The sequence below is a fragment of the Maylandia zebra genome, linkage group LG20 (assembly GCF_041146795.1).
Source record: "Maylandia zebra isolate NMK-2024a linkage group LG20, Mzebra_GT3a, whole genome shotgun sequence".
Lineage (NCBI taxonomy): Eukaryota > Metazoa > Chordata > Actinopteri > Cichliformes > Cichlidae > Maylandia > Maylandia zebra.
Window position 1 is genome coordinate 23,729,353 of NC_135186.1, and position 12,253 is coordinate 23,741,605.

The 12,253-nt window shown below is 42.1% G+C and overlaps 1 protein-coding gene across 5 annotated transcripts; it reads right to left on the reverse strand.

Annotated features, from left to right (window-relative positions):
• Window positions 1-280: 280 nt before the first annotated feature.
• On the reverse strand, window positions 281-12,010 carry LOC143412305 (uncharacterized). Of its 5 annotated transcripts, none has more exons than XM_076878480.1 (6): window positions 11,693-12,010; window positions 9,841-10,043; window positions 5,918-6,957; window positions 5,565-5,720; window positions 4,471-4,563; window positions 281-1,148 (listed from the first exon to the last, which is right to left on the reverse strand). In XM_076878480.1, the coding sequence occupies exons 3-6, from the start codon at window positions 6,947-6,949 to the stop codon at window positions 870-872; spliced, it is 1,560 nt and encodes a 519-aa protein (XP_076734595.1). In that variant the 5' UTR covers window positions 6,950-6,957; window positions 9,841-10,043; window positions 11,693-12,010; the 3' UTR covers window positions 281-869. The 5 variants fall into 5 exon arrangements, with proteins under 5 accessions (XP_076734595.1, XP_076734596.1, XP_076734597.1 ...); XM_076878481.1 differs by lacking the exon at window positions 11,693-12,010 and adding an exon at window positions 11,077-11,459; XM_076878482.1 differs by lacking the exon at window positions 11,693-12,010 and having other exon boundaries at window positions 9,855-10,329.
• Between the last annotated feature and the right edge of the window lie 243 nt (window positions 12,011-12,253).

Consider the following 12,253-nt stretch of genomic DNA (forward strand, 5'->3'; position numbering starts at 1 on the left):
CATGACTACCGCGTGGGCAGGCTCATGCATGGTGGTGCCTGCCCACAAAGAAGTCAAGGTTCTAAGACCTTAGAAACTTGTCGATCACTTTTTTCCCCAAACGAAGGTCAGCCTTAACATGCGCTCTGTGTGCTCTTGTGTCATGACCTTCAGAAAAAGAAATGGATGTTGTGTGTATTTGTTTGAATGCGGCAGATGTGATGCCAAATACCTGGACATCAGCTAAGGGACTCGTACCTGGTGCTTAGAAAGAATAGAAATTCAGACAGATGTATTCCAATGAGTTAGACCCATTTAATTACAATAACAAACATCACAATTCTTTAACGTGTGTGCGAAGTGCAAGATTTGTGGGCTTCAGTTTCCTAGAACACAAATTGCCCGCTGAAACTTAAGGAACTGTTTATTGAAATTGTAATACAACCTACTACTTGAATCCTCTTTTTTTTTTTTTTACTTTAACATGTGACAGTGAATCAAAACAAAAGATGACAGGCTGCTATACATTAAATGCACTAATTTAAACATAAAATGATCAAAGCTTCTTTCATTCAACTTTGTCAGCACTCTTACAAAGTATTCTTGATTCTCTTCTATATTTGACTTTTCACCCTCAAGATTAAGGCCAGCTAAAGAGGGTATTACACAAACTTTAAAACACACCAGTACCCTCAGAACACAGGTCATGGGAGAAATTAAACGCATTCCTTAAAAATGTGCAAATAACAGCATTTAAGACACGGCAAAACATTAACTCAGAAGACTTAAGAACAGCGCTTTAAAATTTAGTAAAACACATTCAAGTAGTGCCAGAAATGCAGGAATAAGGATTTGTGAAACTCACTCACGAATGGTCTATCAAGTCTGCTCTAGAAAATACCAAACTTAAGATTCATTACTTTAGAGCTGGCTTTTTGTCCATCAAGCTCAAGGCATAGTTTTTGAAATACCTCAAAGGTAAATTTCAGCTGCTTGGGATAGGTAAGGTTCAGAGCGTAGATTACTCCCATCATCAAAGCACAGGATCTGGCAACATCAATCCTCTCCAGGATCTTGGATCCCTCAACGATGATGGTTGCAGGCCCATCACCAATGATAGCAATCTTCATGATTTGCATTGCAAGGTCTGCGTTGAGCTCCTCCTCATCCTTGTAGGAGAAATTAAATGTTAGGATGTATAAAATACATAGCTCAAGCACTTCAGGATGACGTGCATAAGGGAATGAACCACTACAGGTAGGAAAATAAGCTAAAACAGGTTGTCTTTTGTGTTTTTCAGTGATTTTACTTTGTCATTCTGTAAGTTTTAAAAGCTAAATTAAACCATAATCCAACGTTTAAAATAAAAAATGTCTTGTTTTTCACAGTTTTGTTTTTCCACTTTGAAAAGAAAATCTAATAAATCATTTTTAAGGGTTATTCCACTTCTAAGTGAAATTTTATCTATTGCCATATTGTCACAGTTAGAAAGTGAGAAACATGCCTTTTGTAAACAGCACACTAATTCTCCTGATCCGGAAGCAATCCATTTGCTTTAGCAGAGCATAAACAATGTAAGTGAATAGCAGGTGCTAGCATGTTGTGTGCAAAAGTGATTAAAATGACTCAGTAATGAAAACAAATATTTCTTGGGAGCTCAGTAATCATGTTCACGGCAAATGAAAAGTGCAAAAGTAACACAGAAGATTTGCAGAAGCTGATTTAGACTTGAGACTACATTGCAGTTACGACAAACACTGCTGTAAACATCCACTGCATGGTGCATGGATATAACGCAACAGTTGAAAAAGCCTCCAGCTTCCATAAACAAACACACACAGCCACTACTATACAAGCATAGTAAGCTGCAGTAACAATGGATGGGTCTTTGATTTGTTGAAGAAATATTGCACAAATAGCATGTTGGTTTATAGACACTGGTCGGCAGTGGCTTCAACTGCTGTGTTATAACCATGTGGAGGCTTACAGCAGTGCTCTGTCGTAATGTAGTCCCAAGTCTAAATCGGCTCCTGAAAATCCTTCATGTCAATTCATACTTTTCATTTGCAGTCAGCATGATTGTTGAGCTCCCCAGGAATACTTGGTATCATTATTGAGTGATTTTAATCACTTTTGCACACAAAATGCTAGTACCTGCCATTCACTTCCATTGTTTATGCTCTGCTAAAGCTGCTGCCAGATCAGGAAAATGACTGCGCTGGCTACAAAATTTTTTATCCTGTGTGTTTATGTTGCACCTTATCACGGAAACAGGTTTCTATTCAGCAAATTATGTTCAATGACAATGGCAATAAACATCTTTGGATTGTAATTCTGAAATGCTTTTTTCTCACTTATACATGGCAATAGACATATCTTCACTTAGGGTTGGAATGTCCCTTAACTCATTCAGTGCCAGCCACTCTCAGATTTCATACCCCCCTCAGTGCCAGAGATATTTAGCATTTTCGCTGATTTTGAAGGCTCACAGAATATTTTGTTCTATGACTATGTGAATTCTGAAACCACCATGACAAAAATGAGTCTCTCTTCCCCACCCCACCTCCGAAGTGGCCCGAGTGAGCCCCAGGCTCCAGGCCCCGATAAGCAGCCGCCAACGAGTGAGCCGGTGTGTACCCGGACGCCCACCCCCAGATACAAAGAACCACCAACGCACCGACACCTGAGGGAGTCCGCCACCGGCAGGGGAAGTGGTGGTGGGTGGAGATAGGCCTCCAAACCTTGGAGGGCCCGAGATGTCCCCAGAGAGGTGGCGTCTGATACCCAACCTGACATATAGACACAAACATACAGGCACACACAGACACAAACATCCATTCCCACCCTCATGCTCTCATGTGCACTTCACACTCAATCGACGTGGAGACAGACATAAAGAGACGCTGTACACACGATCACACTCCCCAAGCGTACTCTACAAACCGGGTCTAGGTACCCTTGCCCCTGGAGGGGGGAATTGCACCCAGACCCAGGTGGTGTTACCCTTTTCCCTGCGGTGGGGAGAGGCAGACCGCCCCGACTCCGCAGCAGCAGGGAGGCCCCACACCCCAGACCGCAGTCGGACGGCCAACTCCTCCTAGCCCCCCCGCTCCAGCAGGCCGCAGAGAATGGGGGTGAGAGAAGACTCCAAACCTCCCTCCACCCGCTCATTGTAGTGTTGATGCATGTGTGTTCTAAGGTGCAATTAAAACCCAGGAGGGCATGGAGCTACCTGCCAGAGAGCAGCAGGTAAGCGCATAGTCCCTCCTGCTAGCCCTCAATGTCTACGTGTATTTAAAATTGAGAGGTGGGCAACGACGCCAGGGGTGAGGTGTACACCCTGATGATAACTTGGACTCCGTGTATCGTGCCCACCCCCAAGATCCTATATGTATGTGTAATGAGGGTGTGAGTAATGTGAATGTCTAAGTTGTGGGATAAAATTGAGGCAGAGGCAGCCAGAAGGGGACAGAGGGGGGGGTAGCCTCCTCTGCACCCTAGTGACATACCCCTACTCCAAGGCCCTGCATGTGTGGGTGGTTGTGGTGGAGCGGGAAGAGGGAGGCAGCCGGAGATGGGGAGGGAAGGAAGGGAGGGGCAGGTGACCCCTCCCTGGGGCCAGCTCCCCCGCTGACCCCAGTAGGCACCCCCATACTCCGCGACCCGCCAGGGAAAGGGGGCCCAGGCCCATCCAGACCGGGGCCCAGCGCAGCAGCGCCCCCCGGCCCCACAGAGCCCGGGACAGTCCACCCAACCCCACCACAGAGAAAACTGCACCCACCCCACCATCCACTCATCTTCCAGACTACATGAGACAATAGACGCCCAGGCTGAGATCTTCCTCCACCTCTCCTGTATCTCCCCCTCCTGCAGAGAGTTCCTGAGTGGAGGAAAGCTCCTGCAAGGTGTGGCAATCTCCCCCACCGGTTGAAGAGCCCCACAGGCGGCTCGACACACCGGCGGCACCCTGCGCCAGGGATGGGCCCCCATGCACCCACCCGCCCACAACCCCGGCAACACACAAACCAGGACCCAAGGCCCGGCCAGGGCCCCGGCCCAGAGACGGATCGCCCCCAGAACCTCACGCCTTCAGAAGTTTCTAACAGGAGATACTGGTCAGATAAATCCGGTTCATGTTCACTGGAATTGCTAGAAAAACCATGACGTCAGGCTGCAGACACCTCAAGCTCGAAATGACGAGCTGGATCAAAAATCGTGCCACAATACTCGTTCTCAGTAGAGCCGACTGTCACGCTGGTGGGATTTTATCCATGTAATCAACTCCACCACCTTCTCAATTCAATAAAAAGCTCAAGAGGCGTCTATGGCACTGAGCGTTCGGATTCATTTTGACGTCTAAAGACGTCTATGGCACTGAATGACTTAAATACTCAACCCTGAACAGAAAATCCAATGAACAAAACACAAAGACCCTACAGAGACATGCATTCAAAACTAAACAAAAAATTAAAAACCAACTCAAGTACTTACGCTGTATTGTTTGAAAAGATCATCCTCCTTCTCTCCAAGATAGACTATGAGGCAGCGAATAGCAATTTCTCTGCGCTTTTCAACTGTGTTGTCCTGATTGATAGAAAAAAATAGATGTGTTAAAAAAAAATCAGATGTAAGTAGCTTACTTCATATACTGAAAATTATATCCATAATGATATAGCATTTTTTTTAATTAAATAATAAAAAAGTTCATTTGGAATAAGGTGGAAAAGGTGATCTGGCTATTCTCCTGAGTTTCTTATTGTTTGGGACCTGCTTACTCCGCACACAGTGGGGGCATGGCTGTCTCACTCTGCGGAGACCTGAGAAACGCTGCGCTTGTAACCTGGACATTCCTTCTTCATAAGTAAAAACACTAAAATAAAGATACATTTTGTTGTACTTGTGCTCTGAACTTGTATAATAACAATAAATATCCATTCATTCAATTACAACGTAACTGGCACAGATACAGTCTTCCTCCATGTTATGTATTGTTAACGTTCTTGCGCGTGTGAAACACTTTATGTAAATCATAGAGCTTTATTTTAAAATAATAAAAAGTTTATATTGTACAGACGACATATTTTCTTCTTTTGCCCTGCCCTAGATGCAAGTGTAACCAAAATATGAACAATTTTGGAAAAAAATAGTGTTAGTATACAATGGACCTTCTTCAAAGCAGCCATATCAACATTTGAGATGGTAAATGGTAAATGGCTAGCGCTTTTCTAGTCCATAGGACCCCAAAGCGCTTCACACTACATTCAGTCATTCACCCATTCACACACACATTCACACACTGGCGATAGCAAGCTACATTGTAGCCACAGCTGCCCTGGGGCGCACTGACAGAGGCGAGGCTGCCGGACACAGGCGCCACTGGGCCCTCTGACCACCACCAGTAGGCAAACATGGGGTTAGTATCTTGCCCAAGGATATTTGGCATGCAGCCAGGATGCAGCCTGGGATCGAACCACCGACCTTCTGATTAGTGGCTGACCTGCTCTGCCACCTGAGCTACAGCCACCCACATGAAAAAAGTAAGGCAGATGCAAATAAAGGTCTATTCATAAAGTTATTCATTATACCTGCAGAAGCATGTCCTTAATCTGCCTCATCCTCAGACCTGCAGCTCCTCCTTTTGACAGGGTCAAGGCCATCAGTTTTGGGGTGCATTGGTCAAGCCTGGCCAGAAAGGTTGATTCAAGGCTGACTGTTGTTATCCTCTTAAATTCTTCACATATCTGCAGGGCACACCAGAATAAAATACAACAAGAGACATAAGCATAAATAATTCCAAATCCAAATGTGCATTTGTAAACATTTAAATGTATTAGGTGTAAATATATGCATTTCTAAATTTTTTATTTATCTGACTTCTAGTTGTAATTTCATCAATCCCCAACACAAAAACACTGGTTTAATAAACATTTTATCTCACCTGTACTTTGCTAAAAAGAGCAGGCCAGCGCTTCATGAAGTCACTGATGGCAGGGGCCTCTTTCACTATTTCCTCCCGACGAAGGCTGAACGTCTTGTCCATTTTCTGAGCTACCATTCTGGAGTTGTCCCTTTTCATCACTTCACTCAGTAGCTCGATACTATCTTTTTCCAAACTTTCACTAGTTTCACCTTGAGCATGAGGGGGTAGGTAGTTCACCTCAGCCTTCTTTGGTTTTTTGACATTCTTTGCCGGGTATTGGTCACATGTCATTTTCCTCTTAAGTGAGTTTACTTCAACTTCAGGGCAGCCGAGACCTCTAAGCTTGCTTCTGAAATTGTTCATCTTGTACTTTAGACGCTGCGCCCACCCATAGCATCCATTGAAGGACCCTGGTTCTTTCAGGCAGGGATGATTTAGAGTCAGGGCCTCTGCAACCTCACTGATCTGCAGACTGGATGGATAAGCAGTATACTTATAAATAGCTTCTGCTAGTTTTCTAAGTATGTCAGGAAGCAGTGGAATTAAATCTTTTGTAGGGAGAAGAGTCCCATCTTTTTGGAAGCGCTCGTTGGCTGACCGAATTTGGATCTCTGTGAGGTCAGAAAACCTGGGAATCTGAAATTGAACAGGCCAGCGCTGGTAACGGTGCCCTGGACTATCTTCAGATGTGGAAAGAATCAGAGTGTCATTAGTTGACACAGATGAGGTGTCAACAGAGTCCTCCTCAGATGGATTATCAGTCACGTTGGTCACATCACTTAAGGTCAAGGTTATTGTAGGCTCCTGGTCCTGGAGAAACACAATCTTGATTGTGTCCTTGTCCTTAAGGTCAGTTGTCGAAACAAGGGTAAAAAACTCATCACCAAAATCAGCATCTTTATAGTGAAGACAGAAGTCTTTTGTAATGGAAAAGGTATCACGGATGGCTGAATAAAGGTCATCCACCGTTTCTGGGATTCCAGATGGTAGTACAACTTTACGGACATCATGATCTGCAAGGATCACTCGAAGTTGAGACGGTTGTGACATTAGGTAACCTGTAGACCAAATTTTTGACATGTTTCTGTAATTCTTAGTAACAGCGAAATAGTGCATAATATAATAAAATTTGATCTCCATGTATGGAAACTAGGAGCCAATTAACTATATGCCATCTCTGAAAATAGTAGAAAGACTGAGATTTGGGTTTGTCTTTTTTCAGCTGAAAATCTCCACACAAAGTATGGAAATCATTTATGGAACATAAATGCTGCACTTAAGAGTCATAATGGTTGTTCCGCCACAAATGTAAGAAATCAAGGGGACCGTGTCTGATAACTCAGCTGCCTCTATGACTTTCACTGTACCAGTTTTCTCAAGCACATAGCTCCTCAGATGTTCAATTGACCAAGCAGTTACACCTTTCACTATGAATCCCACATTGCCTTTCAAAACCACAATCTGGATCAACTCCCCAAAATCTGGTAGACCACCAGTGGAACCATAAGCCAGGATCATTCCACTAGTGTACTTGGTGCCTCTGTAACACACACTTTTGGCTATCTGGACACATGTCTCACCAGGAAACTTAGCCTGCAGTGCTTCTTGGATATCCTCTCGCAGCACACTAACATCCATTGTAGACAGTGTTGTAGCCTGTAGTAATGGTCTGACAGCTCTGGAATCATGTTGGTTATAAGCAAGCAACAACTGATGCTTCATGGCCAGTGACAGCAGAATATTTCTAAAACTACGAGTATGTCTGACAACACGCTTGAAAAAGCTGTGCTTTGCCTCAAACCGCATTGTCCACAGTGACACCAGAGGACCATAAGCCCTGATAAGTTCTGGATAATGTTCTAGGAAATGGTGTTTTGGAATGAGGCGTTGCTCTGGAAAAACCATGAGAAACCTGTGTTTATGCTCAGATATCTTACTGTCCAGGAAGCAAATGGTCTCCTCTGTGTGCACTTGATTCACAACAAGCTCAACAATGTCTCGAAGCACAAGAAGCAATTCCCATGCTGGGTCAGCCTCAGGGATTTTTGATCCAACCATGAGTGGCAAGAGACGAAGCAAAGCCCAGTTCTCGTGGGCATTGCCCCCCACACTTTTCCGTTGGGCAAAGTTCACAGGAACAAGCTGTGGTGCATTGGTTTTGTCCGACCATTTATAGGGGAACTCTTTGATGCATTTGTTCAGCTCTTCAAGAGTGAAGTATTTGTTGTGAATGAATAGTCTTAGGCACAGTGCTATTTCTAGGGGCACTACACCTTCAAAGAGATCATGCAACACATCAGGTGGATATCCAGACAAAACATGAAAATATTTAAGTTTTGCCGTCAGTGCACACTGTCTCTTCACTCCATAAACATGCATCAAACTGTTATTTTCCTGTAAAGCCTGGACATGCAGTGTGTGTTGTTCCGCTGTTCTGGGTGGGAATGCCTTATTTCTCACTTCACCATCTTGAAATTGTGACTTTTCACCAAGACAAAACCTACAGACATATGAACTGGAAAAGCTCTCAACAAATCCCCCCATAGAATGGGCACCAAGGTTGTCTGCAACTACACTAAACACTGTGCCTTTGACTCTTCTACCCAGTGATGGAACATACAGTCCTTCCTCCTCTAAGACCACAAGATCTTTGAGCAGTGGCTCTAACACAGCGCTGTAACCAAATCTCTTTACATCCTCAGCCTTGCAAAGAATTGCTAAGAAGATTGAGTTTAGCTCAGATCTGAGCAATGAAGGGACATCAGCTAACACCCAATATACAGATGTGATTTTGTGTTTTTTCCTGGATGTACCGAGAGGATTGCAAATCTCAAAGTCATCCACATAGAGATTTAGCGCAATTGTAAGGTCATTTTTTGAGAACAACTCGTTGGTTTTGTAAAAGGTGCCGTCATGAAATGAGTTGTACACAGTTCTCTGCACCTCTGCTTCACTCAAGATCAGGTCTAGTATATCTTTCCTGCTAAGAACCTGAAGTAAAGACTTTAGAATGGGAACATACTGGAAGCTACTCTCTCCAGTAAGAATATACTCAATCGGCTCCACGACAGAAAAGTGTTCATTAAAATACTTTCTTCTTTTGAAGGCAGAAGAGAGAGGACCACCATCACAAAGGGCAGCGCTAACAGGGTTAGCAACACATATGTTGTTCACCATTTCAGACACAATGGCTTCATCAACTTCACAGTTGTGTCTCTTCAAGCAGGACTGTAAAATGTCTTTCATGATGGGAGCGGAAGCTGAATGACAAATAAAATGCAATGACTCTACAAGCTCATCAATGCATTGGTTGGGAACATGAAATGAACTCTCTAATTTCAACATCAAATGAGCCAAGCTTCTTTCAATCAACTTTGGCAGTACATTCACATCATCATCTCTAAACTCCTCAATGTCAGATTGTTCACCCTCCTGATTAACTACATCGCTGCACTGATCTGTTTGTAAAGGCTTTTCAAACCTCTTTAAAACGTCTTCTTTAAACTCATCTAAAGAGTGGGGAGTGTGCTTGCGATGTTTATGTGACGCAAATGTTCCATAAATGTTAGTTTTGAAATTACAATTTTTGAAAACACAGGACACAGTTTCTTGCTTTTTCAAATGTTGACGAAGGTGTTCAAAATACTCTTTTTCAGTGGAAAATGTGCCCACATTACAGAACTGGCAACAGAAACTGAGTATTTCAGAGGTTCTCACTGTTGAGTGAGTTGAGTGTTTCCTTGATATGTGTGATTTTAGGCTACCCCATGACTTAAATGAACAAAAACAATCTAGGTAAGGACATGGCAGAGGCTGTACACTGGGGATATGGCGTAACCTATAATGTTTCATCAGCTCTTCCTTAGTGGAGGTTGCAAATTTACAGATTTTGCAAGGCCAATCCATACTTCATGATTCTGAATTACTCAATTCAAGCTTACTTGTTAAAGCTTACTTCAGAAGGTCCCTTGGTATTCGATACCAGGAGAAGATGATGGTTTGAGCCTTTGTCCTGGCAAGAAACACAGCAAAGTAACTGAATATTTTGGTGAGATTCCCACTTTCTTTAGAAGGCTGACCACGTCTTAACTGGAACCCCTAGATCTGCAACACCAGGACAGTGTATAACACCAGAAAGTCGTGCCTGCACAAAAATACAAAAGATGGTATTTTCAACTTCACCTGTGAGTCTTCAATACAGTGAATCAGTTTCACCTGTCAAAGCTGTGTAAGCTAGAACCAAACATTCAAAACTACATAAACCTGAATACACTGGGTGCTGGAAAGCCTAACGTGGCTTTCCATAGATCAAATATACATAGAGGTGACATGGACTGGGCCAGTCTGTTGGAGCGTGTATCCCCACCGACCGCGATCTTGGAGGGGTCTCCACTCGCCCCCAGTGCATGTATTTCTACTGAGGAATATGTTAACTCAAAAAGAAAAAACCATATACATACATATACACATACATATATATATATATACATACATATATATATATACATACACATACATATATATATATATATATATATATATACATATATATATATATATATATATATATATATATATACATATATATATATATATATATATATATATATATATGTATATATTTTTTTTTTTTTTTATCAACAAAAGCAAACATAAGGTGTGGCATGACAGGACAGAATCATTTCTGACAGTAAATACGAAAAAAACCCCAAACTTTTTATACACAAGCTACAATGTCAATAATCCCACTGTTTTCTGTTTTCATTTCATTTTCCAAAACCAAATTAGAATCAGTGCTGAGTCAGCAGCTATGGTCATTTTTGTGCACCCTAGTGTTGCAAAAACTGGCATACTACTGAAACCATATGTGGGATTATTGACCTTTCTTGCCTTATCTGTTTGGAAAAATATTTAAACATTTTCCTTATTTACCATGGGTGAATACATTCCTCAGTAGAAAAAAAATGCACTGGCGGCGAATGGGGACCCAACCAAGATGGTGGCCCGCTATTGATTTTTTTCTTACTTTCAAACTTTATTGAGGCATATCAATGTTACAGCCAGTGCCAATGCACGTCGCCTCTACGTCTCTACAAAACACGGAAAGTCCCCAAAAATTAGGGACAGCTAACTACCCTACCATATGCGGCACAGTGCACTTTAGTCTGGTCTTTTACCTGTGAAAATAGGCCGAGCAGCCGGTGAAGAACCGCTCTTAGCGGTCAACAGACACACCGGACTAATAGCGACGGCACTTCCTGCGCAGAAGCCAATGGGGTTCAACTTCACCCCGTAACGTTACGAAAATTTAGAAGCGTTTCTTAACAATTACTAACATAAAATGCTTCCCTTCAAAAAATAAATTTCACATTTCAAAAATAAAATCACAGTGAACACAACTTAGCTTGGCTAGCTACGTTAGCATAGTAGTTTGCGCCGGGGCTAACAACGTCCGCTATCTTTTAAAAATTATAAGACAATTACAGTGGTCTGCATTAGAGTATACTCTAAAATTTAACACTGACGTTATAACATCAGTGTTAAAATTTAACACTGACGTTATAACATCAGTGTTAAAATTTAACACTGACGTTATAACGTCAGTGTTAAATTTTCCAAAAAGAGCCCAACAATTTATGCTATCGTGGAATTAGCTGCTGTGTGTATATTAAAACACACAAACGCGGGGGCAAGCTAAGATGTATGTTATGTATGTTACGTCGTTGTTTTAAAGTAAACTAACAAAATCCAGAGCGACTGCAAATATGTGTAATTTCGCATAAAATTACTCACCGTTCGCGACCAACACAGCTCTTGATAAACCTTGAACACGTGCTGTTGAATATGTCCGCTTGAGTAGAAGAAGGGAACTGTGAGCTGTTTACACGTCATCAAGTTGTATTTTACATTGACAGAACTTAAAATTATATTGTTTTTTGATTAAAAGAAGATTTTAAATTCAGACAAATCACGATTATATATTGAGTAAAGAGGCATAATTTATGTGTCACCCGAACTCAATAAAATAAAAATTTTAATTAGGAAGTCTAACAGTATTTATGAACTTGATTTTTCATTTCACAACAACATATATATGTAAGTAATGACTAAAGGTCACATTAATTACTTTTTAGAGTGTACCATCTCATCCATCATCTGCTTTCACAGCAACACACACATGCACGCACATTTGTATGTCTTTACACTCCTCACAATCATGCACTTTATGCTCCCCGGTACAACTAATCTGCCTTGGAAGTACATGGAAACGCATGTGCCTGTGCAGGCGCACACACATTTTAGGATACTTATTTGATCCATTGTAATGTGTTTCTGGTGACTATTTTAATGTGT

Excerpts from the sequence above, each read along its gene's own strand:
- LOC143412305 (XM_076878478.1), bottom strand. The coding sequence starts at position 7,039 with ATGGAGATCAAATTTTATTATATTATGCACTATTTCGCTGTTACTAAG. Across the intron at positions 4,564-5,564 it reads TTAAGGACATGCTTCTGCAG|GACAACACAGTTGAAAAGCG; the intron begins GTATAATGAATA and ends TCTATCAATCAG. Across the intron at positions 1,149-4,470 it reads ATCTTTTCAAACAATACAGC|GATGAGGAGGAGCTCAACGC; the intron begins GTAAGTACTTGA and ends TTCTCCTACAAG.